Source organism: Manduca sexta, chromosome 7, assembly GCF_014839805.1.
Source record: "Manduca sexta isolate Smith_Timp_Sample1 chromosome 7, JHU_Msex_v1.0, whole genome shotgun sequence".
NCBI lineage: Eukaryota > Metazoa > Arthropoda > Insecta > Lepidoptera > Sphingidae > Manduca > Manduca sexta.
The window spans coordinates 8,987,587-9,010,047 of record NC_051121.1 but is presented as its reverse complement, the minus strand read 5'-3'; the positions used below and the strand labels follow the sequence as shown (position 1 = coordinate 9,010,047).

The window sequence follows — 22,461 nt, the reverse complement described above, 5'->3', positions numbered from 1 at the left end:
ATTTTGAAAAACACATATCACTTACAACTGGACACAGTATCGATACATCGATAATCGATTTCAATAAAATTTCATCGTGTTCGTAACTTCATAAAATATAAACTTAACGTATCGATATATAAATCTAACCTAATATTTTCATACTGTCATGTCGGTAAACATAAACGCTAATAAAATAAACATAAGTGAAATTTTAACAAGATAAATGCAGATATAAAATTGTTTGTGACATAAAACGAAACTTCTCAATATTATTATTAATCCATATTTCTATCGATACAAAAATTCGATGCATTAGAATTGCATTTGACTTATGTCACATTGCTATTTGAACCGTTATCAGCGTAATATATCACGAAATTATAAATCGATAATATCAACATAAAATAAAGTATCGATAAAATCGATTCGACTCTTATAAGCCGACTTCAACTTTAAAAATATATTTATTTCACATATACCATTCAAGCACCAATCAAGTGTACAATCTCTATTCATAAACAATTTTCAGCAGCAATATTTTTTGTTGTGTCTCTCATTTTTATAGAAAACGACACATGAGAGAAAGTAATAAAATATTCAGGAAGCTAAAATGCTGATGAAAGTTTATGAATAAAAAGTGTATATGCTTAACGTTAAGCATCTTATAAAAATATATTTTCCCTAAAATAAAATATCCTATTTACATAAAATTCATATTTTTAAAACTACTAAGCACCATTAGCAAAAGACTAGGGGTGCCACATTCATTTGCCATATCAAATATTAACTATGTATTTGCAATGTCACTCTGCGTTTTTTTTCTAATTCGTATCTCTTCTACAACCTCCATTATTAGCTGAAATGTTTGAAATAAAAATAAATTTACAAAAAAAAAAATTTCGTAACACAAAACATGCTCATGCAAGGCGAGTGTACGCTAAGTGTTAGAACATAAGATGTGTATTTGAGTGAATTACATGAAGTGTTATTAATATTGCAGAAACGTACAACTATAGATAATCTATACTGCTAGTGATGTATACGTCTGTAATAGTCTTGCCATGTTAAATGATACCGTCACGAAAATCGAACCAAAACATTCAACTATGACAGACGTAAATATCCATACAGGCCTTCAACGTTTCTACAACCTGTATCACAAAGCCTAAGTGCTATTCGTACTAATCAGGACTAACCTGACTCAAAGGCCTTATTTTCTCGTGAATGCTGTTCTCGGCCTGCCTCGCCGACGGCGGCGGATGGTCCGGGGTGGGGGGCTGTTCGTAATGCGTCGGCGACAGGGGAATCCCCCTGTGCCCGTCGCTGAACCGATCGCACTCGCTCGGACTGTTCATAGATTGATCGTCGAGCAAACTCTCCAGAGAAGACCTCTCCTGATTGGAGTACTTTCTCGCTCTGTTATCGTTCATTCTGGTCTCGATCTCGTGTCCGGGCAGAAAGTTGTTCCTTCTCAACTTCCGTCTCGGGTTTTGTTCTTTTATGACGACATTCTCGTACATAGCCGTGATCGCGACGGGCTGAGACCTCTGCTTAAGGCTGGGTCTTGGGTTCGGGATAGGTATGACCCTCGGTGAGTTGTGGTTCTCCTCGTACTCTGAGTACGACAGTTTGCTTTCGACGTAATGGTCCACCGATCGGCCAAGTTTGAGGTAATGTTTAGCACCCTGCAACAATAATATTTCTAATTAGAATATCGTTTATAATTATAGATGTATTTTGAGTCTAATTCTTTAAAACTGTTGGTATATTTTTGTGCGTTTAATTAAACGTCATATTATCTAGAGCTTATAGAATATTAATAGGGATTCAGAATGAAGATGTTACGATGAAAGAAAATTAGTATGCAGAGAGGATCAATTGAAATCATGCTTAAATGGAGCCGAAACCGCTTGAGATCGTTCCAGTGACTATTCCCTTAACACTAGATATTGTAATTATTACAAGATTATTTGGGATTAGATCTAATCTACTAAATAGTGTTCATTAGCCTCGTACCAAAAATATAAACAAATATCTATCCACTCCTAAAGTTAGTCTATTAGATTATAATCATAATGTTATAATTAAGATTTATATTGATGCAAATTTGTAACTTGTTATTCAGCTAAGTGAATATTCCACCTTTAGAATTACAATGTCGCTAGTAAAAAAAAACCATTAAGTTGACTGTATAATCCGTAACATTTGAAAAGTGACAAACTATCGAATGCAACATCGACTTTCGGTAATTACACATAACGGTTTTTTGCACTTACGTCATTGTAATTTTAAAGATGCGATGTATATTTTACAACTCTGACAATATACTTAGTATAGGGGCATTCCACGTGAAGTGGGCACGAAAAAAAACTCGATGTCTCAGATTTTCGTAATATTTGATTATGTTATACCTGTATATGTCCTCGCTCCAGATCCAAAATATTATTAAAGTATAAAGCCTGGTTAGCGAGTTAAAGGACTTTGAAGTTTTGACTGGCCGGCTGGTATACGCCACTTCGAATCCAATTATCAAGTTTTGCACCGTCAGTAATATAAATATATTTTTTTATATTATAATCAGATGTAATTGAATCGTTAGAGCGATGCAAAACATGATAAAATACTCTGATCGAAAGTATTTAGTTTAATTGAAAGTTTTTACTACTTCGCTCTTTCTGGCGACCGCCGCGCTTCGGCACTATAATTGGTTTAGCTCCTAAACTACTTCTCAGCCCATTATAAAACTTCGCAAGGATTATCTATACAATAGTAGCTATTTTTAGAAAAAAAAATAAAAAATATATAAATATGCCAACTTTGTGAAATTCAAGTTTAAAACTTTCAAACACATTTTTTTCAAAGAAAAAAAAATCATTTTTCAATTTCCAAAAATACAATAAAAAAGCTCATTAAATGAAGTATTTATTTCATTGGTTTATTCATTTTATTGTAACATTTAAAAACTTGATAATTGGATTCGAAGTGGCGTATACCAGCCGGCCAGTCAAAACTTCAAAGTCCTGTAACTCGCTAACCAGGCTTTATACTTTAATAATATTTTGTATCTGGATCGAGTACATATACAGGTATAACATAATCAAATATTACGAAAATCTGAGACATCGAGTTTTTTTTCGTGCCCGCTTCACGTGGAATGCCCCTATAGATAAAATGATGAAAAATACTATTATTACATCGCACTACACACTGACATTTTTAATATAGATAGCTAATAGGCAGATTGGCCTGTCGACCTCTTCGAAAATCCATAACTGCGGTTATAGAAAACAGAATGAACATATCCAAAAATATTTTAAAATTAGTTACATATTTGTTTACATAGGTACTAAGGCCGTAAACACACTACAAACTCTACAGCATCTTTGTACCTGTATATCGTCCAAATCGTCCTGACTTCTCGCATGCGGCCTTAGCTCATAGCTGTACCCGTAGGAGGGGGAGTTAGCGTGGGTAGGGGACACTGACAGGTTCCGACGCGGCGGCTTCTTTGGGGGGGTAGGCTGCAACGCAAGTGTCTTGTTAGGGCAAGCGCACTGTTATTCAAGCGATCAAGCCATGCGTTTCTGATGAATGATTTGATATTGATATTAAAACTGATTGTTTTGGTAGAGCCGTGTAAAAATGGGTTGGATTGAGCCATACCGCGGTCTTACAGAAAATCGATGTGAAATAACAGCTTTTCGGTTGCGTTCCGTTTAGTGTAATTTCCCAAGGTCATAAAACATTTTCCTAATCAATTCTGATTTCATTTGTTTTTATCCGGAAGTTATATACGATTTGATACTGATGACTCACCGATAGATAACCTATTTCGCTCTTAACCCATTTAGCATCGGAATGTTTGCCGTCAAACATGACAGCTACATGACAGTTACATGATATTACGCGTGTCACGGAAAAATAACCATATTATGTAGTATATAATGTTATATTCCCGTGACACACGTAATGTCATGAAGCTGTCATGTTTGCCGGCAAACATTCCGCTGGTAAATGGGTTAAATCAGCCTTGAACTATAAATAAAGAAATCCTAGTATACGTTTTTTCTTTCCAAATGATTCTACTTTTGACGTTCGATTTCTATCTAAATTTTGTATATCTGTGTTTCGCGTTGGGTGACGGGGGTAGTACGTGGTTCCGCTATTTGATAAGTAACCACCCGCCCCTAGTACACATTTATATAAATGTTCAGACACATGACCTTGAAAAAATATCTAAAAGGAACTACATGCCTAGCCCGTTATAGTCTAATCTTTGGCCTAATTTCTATATTCAACGGTCAAATAAACAATTTATCTAAAACATACGTTGTCAACAACGTTAATCAGTAATGAAGCAATCTAGGAGAACATCTCTAAGTAGGTTTTCTATTTCGGTCGCATCTCGTTGTCATCGCAGCAACAGGATAAGTGCCCGCAATTGAGTAATAGGGAATTTGAATGGAGGAGATAATATTAAAACGTGGTGCTTGTTATGTGAGACGAGCGATTTATACGGAGCCTGGTTTTTTAATGGCATTGTGAAGCTACTAGTCTTGTGAAAATAATGTAGTCCACATTTAATTTAAAATTAAAATACTTTATCTCGTAGACGAAAAAAGTTGCACTTATGATACGTCAAAACAATGTATAGGAATAATTATTATTACTAATTAACAATTAAAATTACTTATATAACTATGGACATTTTAATTTTAATTTCAACATCAATCATCAATATTATTGAAGGTTGGAGTTATGACTCCTATATTTGTGTAAGCCGATACCGGTACGCGTGTTTTTGAAACAATTTCCTGTAGACAGTTTTGTGTACGAAGCTCGTCATAATCCCACCATCTAATCATTAGGAACCGAATCTTAAAATTAAGAAGAATATGTGTGTAAACAAAAATGGCGTGCCCAAAAATATCAACTACCCACATGGTTAAAATGTTGCGAGTTATGTTGCATTATAGAACGTAACGTATAACTTACTTCTTATTAATATAAAATGCAAAAGTTTGTGAAAATGTTAAGATGTTTGTTAGAAGTAAACGCAGAAACAGCTGAACGGATTCTGGTGAAATTTGATATACGGGTAGACCATATCTTAGATAAACACGTAGGCTACTTTTTCCCCACTAATGTGCTCCGTGGGAAATAAATCAAATTTTTCATCTGATTCTTATATAGATGGCGCTAATGTCTTAGGACGCTATTGACATAATATTTGTAGCAGGAAACGCTTTTCACGCGAACAAAGCCGCAAGCACCACCTAATTACATATAAACCAACGTTTAAAGCAAAAAAAATCTGAATTCTGAGTTAGGGACTTCGGAAGTCAGATCATGAAGTCACCCATTTACTGGTGGGCCTTCACCATGAGACAGATATGTATAAGCTTCTTTTGTGTGATAAAACAATTAATTATATAACTCATTAGTGATAAAGTTTGTACCACAAAACATTTCGAGCAACTCAATAGTCCTATGACTTAGAGACTCCAGTGGGCCCAAGTGGTCCAAGTAATTCAATATGGAGCGGTAGATGAGGAGTAAATTGGTTGCAGCCGGTCACTGAATGGACAATTTTCTACGCAAAAGCTCGTTACGCGATCCCGACATTGTGGATTTCCAGACCGGTTGATCCGTTTAATTGCGAAAAATGTCTGAGGATTGATATACGTAATTGTATTTGAAGGATGCTTTTGTGAATAATATATTTTAATCAGACATGCCTAAAACTGATAATTCCTAGGGCAATCTCGTAAGCTTTCACGTCAGCTATAATTCCTGATAAATAATTTCTCAAAATAAAAGTACCTACGTAACGAAATAATTTTTACAAAATATTGTTACGGATTTTGCTAACTAATCTATATTTTATACTTTTATTTCACATTCGTTCTATCAAATAACATACGTACATTATACAGAATTAGGATATTCAGACAAATAAAAAAAAAACAGTTGTAGAATTTGTAATAATATTCATAAAAACTATTTCGTTACATATATTTATTTCGTTATGCATATTTATTTCGAGACATACTCCTTCATAATTATTGTAAACTAGTTGACCCGACAGACGTTGTCCCGTCTTAACTATGAATTTGCAGCGCGCATTCTGTCAATCGCTGACAGTTATTTCAAACGATTGACATTTATATAAAATTAATACTTTCGTTAAGTTTTTTTAAATTTTTTAATTTTCCGCGCATTTTTTTTTTTATTTTTTCTTTCATAAGAACCTTCTCCTGACAATAACAAACACAACAAAAAAAATAGTGAAATCGGTCCAGCCGTTCACGCGTGATGGCGTGACCAAGGGAAATAGGGATTCATTTTTATATATATAGATATAGATAACCTATAAAACACTTTCACTAAACTCCTTCATTCCGGTGACATTCCTTCATATTAGTAATTTTGTTACAATAAAAAACATCATTGAAACACTCATTAGTATGGAAGTTTTTTAGATATTCCGCGCGCCTATACCCACTCATTAGTTCACGAAATAAAGATTATAAAATCTATGCTAACAAAGACTATAGCTTTCTAAGACATATTTTACCTCCAAAGCAATAAGATACATTATCTTCTACATACAAACACATTTAAAAGAATTTCTAACACTTCAATCAGCACAAAACAAATACATATTGCTTTGTTAACAATTCACGGTACGCGGCCATGTTTAATTACAAACGCTAATCGGTTTGTACTCGACGTTTTAATGCATTTATTTCGACACATATTTTTCCGTACAGCCGAACTACGTACAAATAACTCTGACCTACATACTAAGTTTACAAATTGTACGATTTCTATACATTCCACACGTGTAGTGAACAGATGTTAAAATGTATTCGGATGTGGAGTTTTTCAGTTTTATGCAGGAAACCACAAAATTTTAATGACAGCCTTACGCCGTATTCTAAGCTGTGCGATTTTTTTAGACTTTTCAATTAAAATAATATATTAAACTCTAAATTAATTCACAATAATTACGAGAACATTACATTAAATTGTGCTGGTGGTAGGATTATATCCGCCCAGATAGCGACCACCGTACCGAAGATGTTAAAACCCGCCATAGTGGCCCACGTAAGTGTGTCGTGCCGGGATCAGCCTGTGTATATCCGGTGTCAACAGGCCGGCATAATTGTATCGACTGTCTAGAGGAAGTCTTCAGTCGTCAGACGACATTCTATTGGAAACCACTGCCACTGCCGTGCCCAATAAAAAAAATAAAAAAGTGAATACGCATTTATTACGTGTTCGCGACTTTGCTTACGTGAAAATCCTTTCCCGTTATAACTCCCCACAGCCCTGAGCCCTTATTCTGTATGATAGTGTAAACGCGTAACGCGGCCGTGTCATGTTATCTTCGAGAAATATGCGTGGAATGGTATTCTGTAAGCCAAATTTCTATAGTCCTAAACATGACGCGTTGTGTTACGTCCTTGTTACGCACTGTTAAAATAACGTGCGGGATAGAGAATAAGGCCCCTGTAACGATTCATAGCAATTAAAGGCCCCAGTGCCTACCAAAAAAATCACATTATAACCTACGGTAGCAAATTACCGAGATAAAAGTAGCCTATGTGTTAATGCAGGACGGGTCCTTGGGCCTTATTCTCTATCCCGCACGTTATTTTAACAGTACGTAACTAGCACGTAACGCAACACATCATGTTTAGGACTAAAGAAATTTGGCTTACAGAATACCATTCCACGCACATTTCTCAAAGATAACATGACACGGCCGCGTTACGCGTATACACTATCATACAGAATAAGGGCCCTGTATTCAAATCCGTTCAGTAGTTTCCGTATTTTCTTCTTACAAATATCCAAACATTTTCACAAACTTTTGCATATATCAATATTTTTTTTTGTTCACTAAACTGTCTACAATATTATTTGTAACTTATATAAAGTAGTTCATGCAATTCCGTAGTATTATTGATTACATAGATACAGATATTAGATATTGAAAAATGAAGAAACATCACACACACTTCATCCACAAACACAAACACAAAACTAAAACGTTAAATCATAACGCGCCATTACCACTCGGCAGACATAAAAACTAATTTCCCATAAACAAATCGCTCATGTTTGAAATACTTCGAAGACGTGCAATCAGGTACATCAAAGGGCCAGGATATAAATCGGGTAATCGACAAGCACATGTCATCGTGGCGCCACCATGTTGATTTGTGACGAGGTGGACAGTCAGCATCGTATTGTGTCTTAATATATTCGGATGGGGACGATTTAGAGCGAGGAAATTTGTTCTTAGCGTATTAGTAAACGATTTTTACTTCGTGCTCGTCATGAAGTTTTTAAAATGCGATTGCACTGTCGAAATGGACATTTAAATTTCTAACTTTGCAGAGTGGAGAATATTCATTGAAATTGGATGTTATTATACTAAAAAAATTATATCTTAACCTCTGTACTAATTGGTAAAATATATTAAAACATTCGCTCTTTGAGTCAACATCGATGAAATTCAAATATTATATTGTTAAAACTCAAACACAACCCTTCATATATTCGCCAAATATTTGTATGGTTTCAAGATATCTCCCGTAGGACACGACATACTGCAATCAACAGTATGTCATCCGAACCGTATAACCCACATTGTTAGCACGTAATCATGTAACGGGTAAACACATGCACGGAGTCCATGTACGCGTTGCGTAATCATTAACAAATATCTAGACGAAGTCTATTAATATCTGCCACGTTGTTGAATGGACTCTAACTGTAACAATGTTAAAAATGTGCTTCGTATGTTTCATGATGCTCTGGTACCGATAGAAAAAACAGAAACTGAGATGAATTTTAATCAATTTTGTTACTGGAATATTTTGTGGAATTTCAAGGTCCTTTAGGGGAGAAGTAATCAATTGGACCTACATAATGGTTGTTAACATCAATGGTATTGCACCATTCGTGATATGTGATAACACAATACTAGCATGTCATGAAAACACATAATTAATCGCTAGTAAATTTTTCACTATACAGGGTAATTTTGATATTGCGTTATTTAAGGTGGTAGCTCAAGGTCCATTTTCATACATTTTGTTTCGGCTTTAATCTGGGTAACTAAACAAGTATTGGCAAGTAAAGAATTTAAATTCACGTCTAGTTAGTGATTAGTTCTCGCAGTTGAAAGAAAAATGTAAAAATAATTAATAATCATGGATATTTCGGCCTTTAAAATTTAATATGACGAAATTTTAAAGGCAGAAATATCCATGATTATTAATTATTTTTACATTTTTCTTTCAACTGCGAGAACTAATCACTAACTAGACGTGAATTTAAATTCTTTACTTGCCAATACTTGTTTAGTTACCCAGATTAAAGCCGAAACAAAATGTATGAAAATGGACCTTGAGCTACCACCTTAATGAAACATCTTTTCTCTTCTTGAAAATAACACTTTACAATAAGTTACTCGAACCGTAGATGTAAAATAAAAAGTGTAAATATCAAACAAAATATATATAAAACGTAGTTTTAATATTACACGCCCAAATAGCACTACTACTGCTCTAAGAATAATCGCAACTGCAACAGTTTTAGCCAGAAATACACTCACGCACACAATGTTCGCACAAACTATAGAATGATAAAAAAATCGCAAAGTAAAACCGGTATTTTTCGTGATAATATTCGTTGTTTATGGATACATTTTAGCATTATGTTAGCAGGGCTAAACACATGTTTAATTTATTAACGCAATATCCAAAGGATCTTGTACAATGCCGCCTGCATCTGTAAACAATTTCAACGTTCTAACTGCACTATACTAAAAAAATATCAGTTTTAACATTCATAACGCATTTGAAAATAATCCAAATATATACACAGACTAATAAAACAGGTAAGCCTAAACCGATAGTGCAGTTCTTTAAGGCCTTGGGTATTTAAATGCATACAAAGTTAGCTAACTCCCGACCATAATATGCATTATTAATCATGAGGAGTCTTGGCTAGTTCTGAATAAAGTACATCGACGCGCTATTGATTATATTAATGCATTGCAATTTGCAATAGTGATAACAAATAGGATACTAGATATACGAGTAAAATAAGATCTGCAATAAGAAGGTTTAAGATCAATCAGCAATGTAGTTAACAAAAACATGGAAATAACAATTTGAAAGTACTTAGATATACATACAATTATAGACTAATAAAATATTTAAATTTTAATAATCTTTTCAATAAGATTTCAACAAATCTATAATTTATGCTGCCGAACCCTCAATTCCTATTTTGTATTCTATTTATGAACACTTTTTAATGGCCTTCTCATATGTATATTCCTCTATTATTATTTAACCTAGTAGTAAGTTGTCCGAAAGAAATAAAATAAAAAACAATAAACTAGGTTTTGACCTCCCACATGAAAGACATTGATGTTTTTTCTTCTGCAATAAGCACTATCCCAAAATCACTAAACGTCTTACCATAATATCTGTTGACAACTGTTTACAATACAAAAAGCTAACGATTACGAAACGCGCCAAGATCCTTGAGTAATGAGGAAAATACATTTCCACCTATTTAAACACGGCTGCACTGGATAGCTGCCAAACTGACGATTCGCTATTTCCGTGGATTTCGACGTGGCGTGTTATCAATGAGCAAGAATATTTGCAAACTATCAACTGCTTTGAATTTTGAAATAGAGGAATTTAGAGTAATTGGATCATAAAAATAATCATTAGGGCTTATAGAGTGCCTGGCTTTACAAGCTACTTTTATCCCATGAGAAATATTTGAGTTTTGAATTTTAAACAATGACATACTTCGTCGTACAGAATACGGTATCACCGAAGTAACTGAAGGATATTTTTAGCCGGAAAGGTTTTTTATGAGGGCGAAGCCGCGAGCAAACTCTACAGTCTCCTATTGGTTGACCAATTCAAATATATTCTGGATTGATCCAGAATATATTTGAATTGGACCCTTAAGCAGATATAGCGCGGATTAAAAACATTCAATCAATGTGTCACTTTCAATCAATACACGCCATTATTGACAAACATTGATAACAAGTGCCCGGGAAACTAAAAGTATCCCGAAAAGTTACAAATTACAAAATTCCTATGGTATTTGCTCGTCTTGTTGGTACACCCCTTCGGAATACATTGCCGTCTTCTTGACTACGGATTTAAAAACGCATTATCGATAACGTAAGTGAAGCCTTTTCCTTTAAATAATCAGGAAATTTAAGCATATCTGAATTCTATTCTGTTCTCAATCTATTACGAACAAGTAAGCCTTAGAAATCGTTATATATTGGTATCTTTGATCATGCAAATCGTTACGATGAGATTTATTGATAATTTATCCGCAGTTGTATCAAATGCGAGCCGGGCCATGTTTATGGCGCTCAGAACAAACCGCGTTACAATGCTATATAAACTAGAATCGATGCCATCATCGGCACTGTTGCAATAAACTTTGCATGCCTACTTTTGATACTGGGAATCATAATTGGTATGATAGGCGGCGCAGGCGCATATGACAATTTTACAAATGAACTGATTGGTAGATCAATCTTCATGACTGTGACAACAAGAGTAATGGTAACAATCTAGACGACATTCCCCCTATTCGCATTCACGAAGACGCTAGATACTATCAATTCAATCTGACTTTACTAGCTAATTGTTTGTTAGTATCACAAAGAACAAAGTACTTTAGAGGGGGGTGAATTACGTATCAAATAGCGGACCCCCCCCCCCGCACTCTATGTGAGACGCAATTATAACCTATCTTCGATTATATTAAAAGGCAAATTTCGAATCACTTGGAAAAAAAAAACAAAGTACTTTTGATAATCAAGAACATAACAATAGGAAAAACAATTATATGAATTATACAGTCCTTTAACGCGGAACCAATATTTATGACTAAAATCAAAATCCTATTGTACAAATGTCCAAAATATACGAGCCGAAAAAAAATATTATGTACAAGCCAAATACCAGATGCTAGCAACTTTACCAGGAAAATGTTTCGAATTATCTACTCTTTGACGGTTTATTTCTATCCCCGTGCGAATTACGAAACTGGAATTAGGTTATCGAGCCCTTGACACGAACATTTTTCATCAGCACAATGGTCTATTAAATAATTCTTTGTGCGTGCCATCTGCAAGTACTATGTTTTGATAAACACTGATGCGTATTTATAGCAATGTTTTTAAAGACAGAAAGACGTAAATAAATTTAACACTAATTATAATATTATAAATGATAAACATTAGTGAAGTTAGATTTAAGATTTCAAACTCCGGAATTACTGAAGTGATCGCGAAAATTATTTCAATAATAGATAAATGATATCAAGAGTTCTTTAAGATACCTACTTCGATCTGCAAGATGTCTTTAATGCAATGGTACAGCCAAAATTTATAAAAAACATAACCTCTTTCGACAATCTGGTAAAAAAGAACCAGGCAAAGCCGTATTGTAGTCAACGCCATAAAAATCGAATAACAAAACATAGAAACTTTTATTTACATCTGAAATTGAGGTAACCGCAAGCCCTTTTCATAAGCACTCGTAAATTAAGAATATTATTATCCGATAACGATTTTATAGCGCTGCTGTAATATAAAATTAGCTCTTCAAACTATAACCGAGCCATTTGTAAAGCATAAAATAAAGAATGAGCCGTAGAGAACACACATTATGGCATGCATTGATGCGGGTGTATGGGATAATAAAAACATTAACCGTTTAGGGATCTTCTGAGTATTAGCAGGCATTAACGGTAATTATATTACTAGAACTTTAGTATAATCGAAACAAAAATTATGAAATTATAAGTAAAATAAATAATAGCCAACTCCAACGGAAATTAATGTCATGTGTTAAGTAAAACTGCGTCCTTAATTGTTAAAGAGCCCAGTAGTTGTTGAATACAATTTAATCATGAGAACTGTTTAATGAAATGTGCCCTTCAACTCAAATTCATAAAAATATCAACTTACACAAATTCTCACACACTGTTAACAAACACACACACTCACAACACGTCACTATCAAATCGATTTTACCGATCGGATATCGCGATTTGTACGACAAACGCGCACGCGCATCGCACACGCAAGCGACGATCGCATGCGCGGCTGAGATACTGACCGCCCAATTTCTTCGCGGGAATGAACGCGCGTCGTACTAGCGACCATGTGGTATGACGTATATGTTTCAGAAATAGAGGAATGTTAACAAGATCATCGTTGGAATTTAAATAATTCATAGTGTAAGCGGCGATAGCCTAGTTGGGTGTGGAACGGACTGCCGAGACGAATGTCCGCAGGTTCAAATCCCAAGGGCACACAGCTCTGACTTTTCTAAAAAATCATGTGTGTATTCTTTGTGAATTTATCGTTCGCTTTAACGGTGAAGGAAAACATCGTGAGGAAACCTGCACATCTGAGAAGTTTTCGGAATTTCGAAGTCTACCAATCCGCACTAGGCCAGCGTGGTGGACTAAGGCCTAATCCCTCTCAGTAGTAGAGGAGGCCCGTGCTCAGCAGTGGGCAAAGTATATAATACAGGGCTGATATTATTAGATCAATACACACACACGTCTTTTATCCCTAAAGGTGTAAGCAGAGATGTAACTAGTGCACCTACTTTCCGCCGTACGTATTCCGTCACCGGATGTGAAAATCAAGCCTATCGCCTAACGTGCACAAATTCTAGACTCCTGGCCGATATCAAGTAGAAAAACCCAATATCACTGTCCGACTCGGGGATCGAACCCAAGACCTCAGCACTGCAGTCATATCGTAATATATCTAAGCCACCGAGGCAGACAAGTATTTCAATATACATTTCAAATTCAATATACCAATGGTTTTAGAAATTATAATACATATTCCATACACCCGTCCGATATTTATTTAAATAGTTTCCCATTTTTCATCCACGTAGAAAGAAACTATCTACATCTGAATTTATTCAAGGCAACCTCATACTAGGCTGAACAACTAATCCCCTTTTTAAACTTGGTAAACAAATGAGACAATACCAAAAACAAAATAAAATCTAGCGCTATGAAACTGATCATAGCCTTAAATATCTTATAAATTACTTTACTAGCCGATTCGTCGGCGTGAAATTCGGTTTGTGAAAAGTATTAACAAGTTCATGCAAATTTCATCAAAATCGATTCAGTGTTTAACTTTAAAGTAACAGACGTATAACATTTAACACATTAGTACAGACGATACGGAACGACAGCGACCAGAATAGACAAAATATACATCAAAACAACTCCAAACATCCCAAAAGGATAAACTACGAAATCTTTAAGATCTAAATAGATGCACAGGAATTGACTCCTCTAAATGTCTGAATGTTGGCACACATCGGGGCCATGTGGCGAGAATTAATAAAATCTTTATTGCTTTTCTCACGAGCATTTTTGTTCATTTTCTTAACGCACGCGCGTGATTCATTGTTGATTCTGCTAATGATTCATTAATTCTATATTCATATGCGACTTAACGACTTAGTTGCAGTATTGTAACCTTGCAGTTACTTTTTATTTACTAAGCATTTCAAAATTATATATTGATTCCTTTTTATTTATTTATCGCCTTTTTAAGAGATTTCTGATCAATGCCAAATTGCAATGGATTTCATAATATCATATTAATAATATTAATTTATTTTTTAAACACCAACACAGCTTTAACGGTAATGCACACAATAGGTTGTGCCTATATTGCAAGCATAGTTTTTAATTTCACATATTTCAATGTATATTAAATAAAAAAATATTATATTAAGTATAGTATATAATACTCTAGTGTATATGTAATCTTTATTTAAAATTCAAAACGTCCCACTACATAATTACACACTGATAACTATAAGCTAATATCTGAAATCATAATAAATCGATTATCGTATTAGACATCGACTAAGGCATGATTCATTAGAAAATAATAATATTTAAATTCTCACGGTGGCATCGTCAACTTTCCCTTATTCGTTATTCATAGCTTCATACGGTCGTTTCTACCTTCACTATAATTGTAGCGGGTCGTGCTTGTACTATCTATACATATTGTACAATAAAATCCCCAAAAGCTGTCTGTGTGTGATCGATTTCTCAAAATGTACTGAACGGATTTATGTACGGTTTTTACTAAAAGATAGTGCAAGTCTTGAGAAAGGTTTAAGGTAATAGTACATTACGATTTTATGTAAATTGACTGAAATATAACGATTACTGTTGAAGAGGTGGCGTGGTTGTAAAAAATCTCGTGTGTCGAGATTTATACGGGAAAATCTTAGTGACGCATTGATATTCACGCGGGCGAAGCCGCGTGCACAACTAGTAAACAAACATTTATACACTTATGCTTTTATTTCTAAATCGATTTGTATCTGTACACGAGCTATTGCGTATGGTAAGATATAAGAATCCGCCAGGATAGCGACAATCGTACACAAGATGTAAAACCCGTCATAGTGGTCCACATAAACAGTAAACAGGCCGGCATAATTGTTTTGACTGGCGAGAAGTAATCACCTGCCGTCATTAGGCACTCTATCGGACCCTACTCCACTTGCCATGAGGTGCTTTGGATTAACTTGATACTGCTTACTTTAACGCTGAAGGAAAACATCGTAAGGAGCATATCTGTGATGCTCTCTATAGAAATTAGGCCAGCATGGTGGACTAAGGCCTAATCCTTCACTGTAGTAGAGAAACCCCAGCAGTTGGGCTGCTGTGACAGTATATGGTACAGGGCTGATATTATTATTATATTGTTAAGGTACAAACTATACATCTCCACAAAAAATCATGCTCCATTTATCATTTAATTTAACGTCGCGTCGCGTCGTCGACACGGTGACACGCTGGCGGAAAAACGTGACACAATGTCACGCTACATTTTTAACACTTGTAACGTGATTATAAAAGCTAATAAGCGCATTTTGATGTCGCGTGACTGAGGCAAGTTTGCCGCACCTAAATACAATTGATTCATTATTTGTAATCGACATCATGTGCTTTGATCTAGTGATAAGTTTGACTCTAATGAATATACATTAACCAATTGGTAGGGGATATATGCGAGAATTTTTCTGTGTACTACCGCATTGTCTATATCTGTTGCCAAGCGCGCAAACATTTACCTTTGAATTTGTCACAGAACTAGTTAGAAGTTAGAATACGTATACATATAAACTTCCATCTTTAAATAGTAACGTTTACCCTAAATATTAAAACAGCTGTTGTTTTACATAATTTTCTGCAAGATACCCACTTTTGGACGTAAAATCATAATTGTTACACTTCGGTTTAACCAATAACGAGTCGACGTCTGTATAGATGTGTCTTTGCATGCGTTCCTAATTTAAATATCGAAAGCAATCTTAGTTAACATTGCTCGTGAAAACTTCTAGGAGTTCTTGCAACACTTCTTCATATCAAAACATGGCTACAGGTTACAATATTTACCGCTTTTATTATTTGATCAAATATATGAAATATTTATTCTCAATCAATAGTTTATCAGTCGATACTAGGTACAGCAATTAGGACTTATTATTGAATGAATGATATGGCGTGGAATTTTATAGGGGAATCTGGAAGAGTAAAACATAGATATGATAATAAATGACACTTACCGAAACCTTACTGTATTCCTGGTTGTGAAGATGCAGCGGGGCGCAGCTAGATGCAGCGCTGGACACGCTCAGCGCATCGCCCTCGCTGGTGCCCTCCGTCTCGTCCCACCGCCGGCGCCCCGACCCGCTGCGAACACCCCCCGCCACCGATCCCCGCTCAAGCGAAGCAGTATCAAGCGACACATCCGCGTAAGCCCTCGGAACACCACTGTCATCGTCCGCACCCGATGACGAACTCTCAGACCCTCCCACACTAATACCGCTCTCTACTTTCGAAACCGATTCTAAATTAGATTCCTCCAACGTCTCCTCTTTGAGGTACACATACTTTATTTCAGATTTGGAATTACCTCCAAACCTGAAAGAATCGCTATGAACCCACGGCCTCTTTGCAGTACTAGCGTCAGATTTTATTGTCTCAGCGTCTGAGGATCCTGCATCAGAATGCAGCGTGCCGTCTGAATCTTCCTCTGAAGATTCTTCAATGCACGATTTAAATGAGCTGTCCGATTTAATGGTGACATTCGAGTTGCATGAATGTAGGGACCATTTGCCAGAGTATTCCGAGGAGCTCGATTTACGTAGAGGCAAATGCGAATTGTTAGAAGCAGAGGGCAGACTAGCGGTAGTCGATGTCGAATTAAGCGATATTACTTCCGCTATATCTTTTATGGAATAAGGACGTGCTGAATTTGATGATGAAGTACTCGTGTAACTTAAACTGTTAGGATTACTGGCTTGTTCGTCTTTACTACATTGTTTTCTGGCAATTATTTCTTCGACATTAACTATAGCATACGGTTCTTCTAGATTGTGTGGGACAGAATTATTTTTCGGGAAATTACCTTTCTGTACTGTCGAAGAAGGAGAACTGTCCAAAGTAATGTCGGGTGTCGAAATACTTTTCTTTATAGCTGAAAACTTAACTACAAAATCTAATGGAGTTTCTAATCGCTTTGAATTAAGGGTACATGATCCGGTTTCGCAGAAGCAACGGAACGATGCTGAAATCAACTCACGCTGATTATTCAAAGCGTCAAAATCTATAAGAACTTTTTCTTCCTCGTCTGTATGAGATATAATGTCTAATAGATTTTCAGCACTACTGTAATTCTTTAACGGTCTAGGCTTACAGAAACATATGGCAGTTTCATAATAACTATCTCTTTTGCGGTTGGAACCCGTTAATGATGAGAAGACATTACTACTAATCGTGTCCCTATTGAAAAAGTTAAGGAACTCTTTCACTGTGGGCGCTTTGTATATACAATGTCCCGTGCCCCTTATGTGATAATGTGCTAGCGTTTCTTTAAGAAATTCATTATTCCACTGTGGCAAATCCCTAACTTTCGTTGAATTTCTATCCACTTCGATATTAGTAAAAGTTTTATGCCTAAATAATACTTTCTTTTTAGTAACCTTCTCCGCTTTCTTGGGAGGCAAAGTGCCTGTCATCGACAGGTATATACTTTTATCTTGTAATTCTTCGCTGCAATCAACGTTTTCTATCGCACTGGCTTCAGTGCCTTCGGAGGAATTCGAAGAATTGGATCGCGTTCTATAAACATCTGTTTTGCCAGATTCTGAATAATAAGATGGAACTTTACCGTGGCGAAACGATTTTGATTTTTGAGACAGTAAAATATCTTCCAAATTGGATTCATCCACCATAGAATCAGAGGACAATGTGGATGATCTACTTGTATTGGTGGAGTAATCATTCAACTTTGTGTTGGAATATATTGGTAAAATATTTCGTTTGGGCGGCTCGGGTTTTTTCTCGTGTATGAGATTGATGTTCTCATATAGTCCTTTTTTATCAGAGTCGTCCGCAGCTAATTTAGGAGGAACATGAGTTCTAACTGCAGGAGTAGGGATGGTTTTAGGTATTAACGTAATGTTCTCATAAATAGAACTATCTGGCTTCGGATTAGGCACAACCACGTTGGGTCGTGGGGCTGGTCTCGGATGTGAACCGAGTTTATCAACTTTTTGGCTATCACGTTGGAAAAATTCGAAAGATTCGTAGCAATCATTAACAAAGTTTGCGGATTCCCTAGATATAATTGATATTCTATCTCTAGGTTCAAATATCATATCAATTTTTGGGTTCATGTTTACAGCCTCCGCAATACCAGTTTTCTTCTTATAATTATTATCACTGTCTACATCTTTAATAATAGTAGACTGAGGTACTAACTCTTGAGAATCACTAAGTTCATTATTTTCGGAAATATTGGGTAATGATGTTTTAAAACCAGGACAACTCCTGTTGCTCCTATTCACAACCGCGTCTCTGTTGAGTGTGCCTGCCCTGTCTAGCGATATAGTATCAAATTCATAATTACAAACAATTTCTCCTGACTCCTCCTTTTTCGACAGAATTTTAAAAAATTTACTGTTTCCTATGAGCAATGTATTCATACTACTTTTATTTTCATGTCGTTTTGATTTAACATCGACTTCCGGTTCTAAGCCTGCGTTGTTAGAAATGTTAGGGGCTGAATTGAACTTCGCTTTAAGGCCCAAGCATTTTGAAGCAAGCTTTTTGACAAAACTTTTTGTTACAGAAGATGAAGATGGTGATAATAAGCTTTCATTAATGTTAGTTCTTTTCTGGGTCTCAGGGCCTTTCCTGTAAAACACATAGAGCAACAAAAATGAAACAAATTATAAAAAAAACGAAACACATAAAATTAAAAATAAAGTGATAAATGTATCGAGTTAATAATGTTTAATGTTAGCACCATCACCATTCACCACGACAAAATACGAGTTATTAAAAAAGGAATAGAAAACAATTACAAATTTTGACAGCAAGACTTTTATTATTGGACATATTGGCATTTACCAATCTATAAGAAGTTGCTTGAACTGATTTAATTTTTTAATGAAAACTCCAGTCATCTTTCGAGTGCCTGGCGAACCGTCATTTTCATCCTCAGAGAAGGGAATAAACTCAAGATTTTCATTAGGTTCAGAGTTTTCTGTATTAGAACGAGTACCCGTTTTGTGTATTATTTGATCCAGATCTGTATAGACGTACTCAGGCACGTCAACATACACATCCTCGAGACCGGAAGTGATACGACGATTAGAACGATTACGGCTTTTAATATTTATATCTATTATCTTCTGAATTCTGTTAGGATCTTCATGGCAATAACAAGGCATAGGAATTGCTTTTTCTTTGGTTCTATTGAATGGGTAAGCATCACTGCGAAGTGCGTTTGGGTTTATTTCGTAAATATACGTATAATCCTGTGCCTCATACAGACATCCTGGATCGCCTTTTTTGTGAACACCTTCGACTTTTTGGCCGAACATAAATATATCAGGTAAAGAGGTTAATCTCTCTTTCAAAGGGTGTCCTTTATTCAAAGCATATGAATTGTAAATTAATTTTTCATCCGATTTCTCGACAGCGCTCAATACGTCGCAGCTAACTCTTGTAGAAAGAGATGAGTTAGCTAGTGACATACCTGGGCCAACACTTTTCTGTTTATCACGCTGTTTGAAGTTCATAGGCAAGTACGTATTTCTCATTTGTGCTTTATAGATTGAATCAATGCTGCCATGAATAGACATATGCGCTTTAATGTCATCGGTATAATTTAAAGCCGCATCAAAGTTTTGATACACATCTTCCCTAGCTAAATTCTCATAAATATCGCAAGGTGCATCTGATGGTTCAGGAATATTTTGACAAGAATAGTAAACGTCATTTGCGGACGGATATTCAGGCAAAGGACATGGTAACTTTTTGGTTTCTTGGGGTTGTTTTCCTGGGAGGTTCGAATATATAGCACAATCATCGTCGAAATTCTCACATTCTTCGGAGCCTTCACTTGTATTTTTAGTACGTTTTTTGAATTCTGAGATAAGGTCTTCGTGATGATCTAAAATACTTATGCCATCCTTTACAGCATCACAAGCAAATAAGAGATTATTTTTTAATTTTTGTTGTAAACTAAAACTATCACTCCTTGGTATGAGGTCAGTCTCGCACGCTTTAATTGGAGTATTTGTTGGATAAGGTTTTTCAGATTTATTAACAACGCTAGGACGACCAAGTTTAAGTTGATGTTTTAATTTATCCTGTATAAGGAAGCTGTCGCTTCTGGGAATTAACTCAGATTGGGATTGTGGATTTGGAGTAATTCTAGTTTGAGTATTTTCAAATTTATTTTTAGCACCAAGGGGTGGTGAATTTGTAAGTCCTGTGTTAGCTTTAGCCCCAGCATCACTTTTAGTATAATTGTTAGTATTGTTATGAGAGTTTTTGTTAATTTTAGAAGCATTTGTATTAGTGCTTGCCTTACAAGCGTTTCGTTTATGCAATAAACTAGACCTGTAAATGAAAGCAGTATGCAAATTTTTAATTATATTTGTATTATACTAAATTATCACCGAACAAAATATTTTCACCGCTTTTGACACGTTAATCACGCTCGCGACAAATATAATCGTCCGTTTTACATGGAACGTTCGTTCGTTGGACATGAATAACAGACTTGCCCTTTATAAAATCCGAGCCGAGTTCGTTTCAATTGAAAACGCTCATGCCAAAGCCTTTTTAAAAGTCATCAAAAGAATATTGGCGGTGGTATCTTTCCCTCGCGTTATGAGCAACATCTCAACCTGAACGATGTCAGACAAATTCAGAGACACGGAACATTTTAATGAGATGCCGGCAAACTTTTTGTTTTTCTAGCTCTGTTTGAGGAAACTTGCGCGGAAAACGTTTTTATTTAAAAAATCGAAGACACCGGCTCAGGCCCACTTTTGAGACAAACCCTTGCACAAACAACGCGACACATAAATTTATATTATTCGTTGTAGTTGAAATTAATTTCGAACGAGCAAAATGTACAAAAAGAAAATTACAAAGCCATTTGACGATTTTAAACGGACATATCTATTAGATCGGACGTTACGGTTGATCGTCGCATGTAAAAGAGAAATAAAATATACATGCCGGCGCAAAAAGAGCGTTCTCAAAGATAGCAATCAGAGTTCAAAGGAGACACGTCGTGTGTAGTAATTGAGACGTAGCTCTCCAATTAAAACCGAATGTTTAGAGGCGACCTCTTGTGTCGCGAATCTTTGAGTAATTAGAGGAGGGAGATACCCGCCCCGTCCCACGTGACACGGACATTTACGCTAACCGCAAGTCTGTTTACGCGAGCTTTTGCGAATCAACAACTCTTTTCACTTTTATTTTTACATGCAATGTTAGTGATTTAAAAGGAAAGGAAATAGTACAAACCGAACATGACAAACGTGCGCTCCCACCCTCACCATGAATGAAATGTGAATCAAAACTTATTTTAATATTTATAAAGTCTATAGTCTAATGTGCGCGTTAATGTCATTGTGTTATGACGTTTTTTTCGAAATATCAATTTATTTTAGTTTCATAATGGTTTTCACGAATACTTAATAATCGAATAGCATAACATCTCATAACATTAACGTCCACAATAGCATCATACTAAACGAGTTAATGTTATATCGCAATAATTAATCATAAACGGTGCACTTTAAGGGCAATAAAAAAAACTTAGAATTAGCTTAGATTTTTTTAAACGTTCTAATCGAAACACATTAACTCTGTTGCAATGAAAATTGGATAGTTAGCTCTTTTTTTAAACTGACTTATTAAATTCATACACTTATCAGAAAATCTTTAAATACTGCATGCCACTTGGAGTAGATAAATATTTATTAAGCACATTTTTTTATCTTGTCTTACGTTTGTTAGCCCGACAAG

The 22,461-nt window shown here is 35.5% G+C and overlaps 1 protein-coding gene across 4 annotated transcripts in view; it reads right to left on the bottom strand.

The window, feature by feature from the left end:
- The window catches only part of LOC115440138, a 149,880-nt gene that overhangs the window by 91,424 nt on the left and 35,995 nt on the right, over positions 1-22,461 (bottom strand). For 3 of the 4 annotated variants that reach the window (XM_030164361.2, XM_030164442.2, XM_037447686.1), the window contains exons 8-10: positions 16,689-19,323; positions 3,372-3,503; positions 1,179-1,667 (exon numbers count right to left, since the gene is read on the bottom strand). In XM_030164361.2, the coding sequence (XP_030020221.1) occupies positions 1,179-1,667; positions 3,372-3,503; positions 16,689-19,323 (3,256 nt within the window). The remainder of the gene's footprint in view (positions 1-1,178; positions 1,668-3,371; positions 3,504-16,688; positions 19,324-22,461) is intronic. The other variant, XM_037447687.1, reaches the window with a different exon arrangement.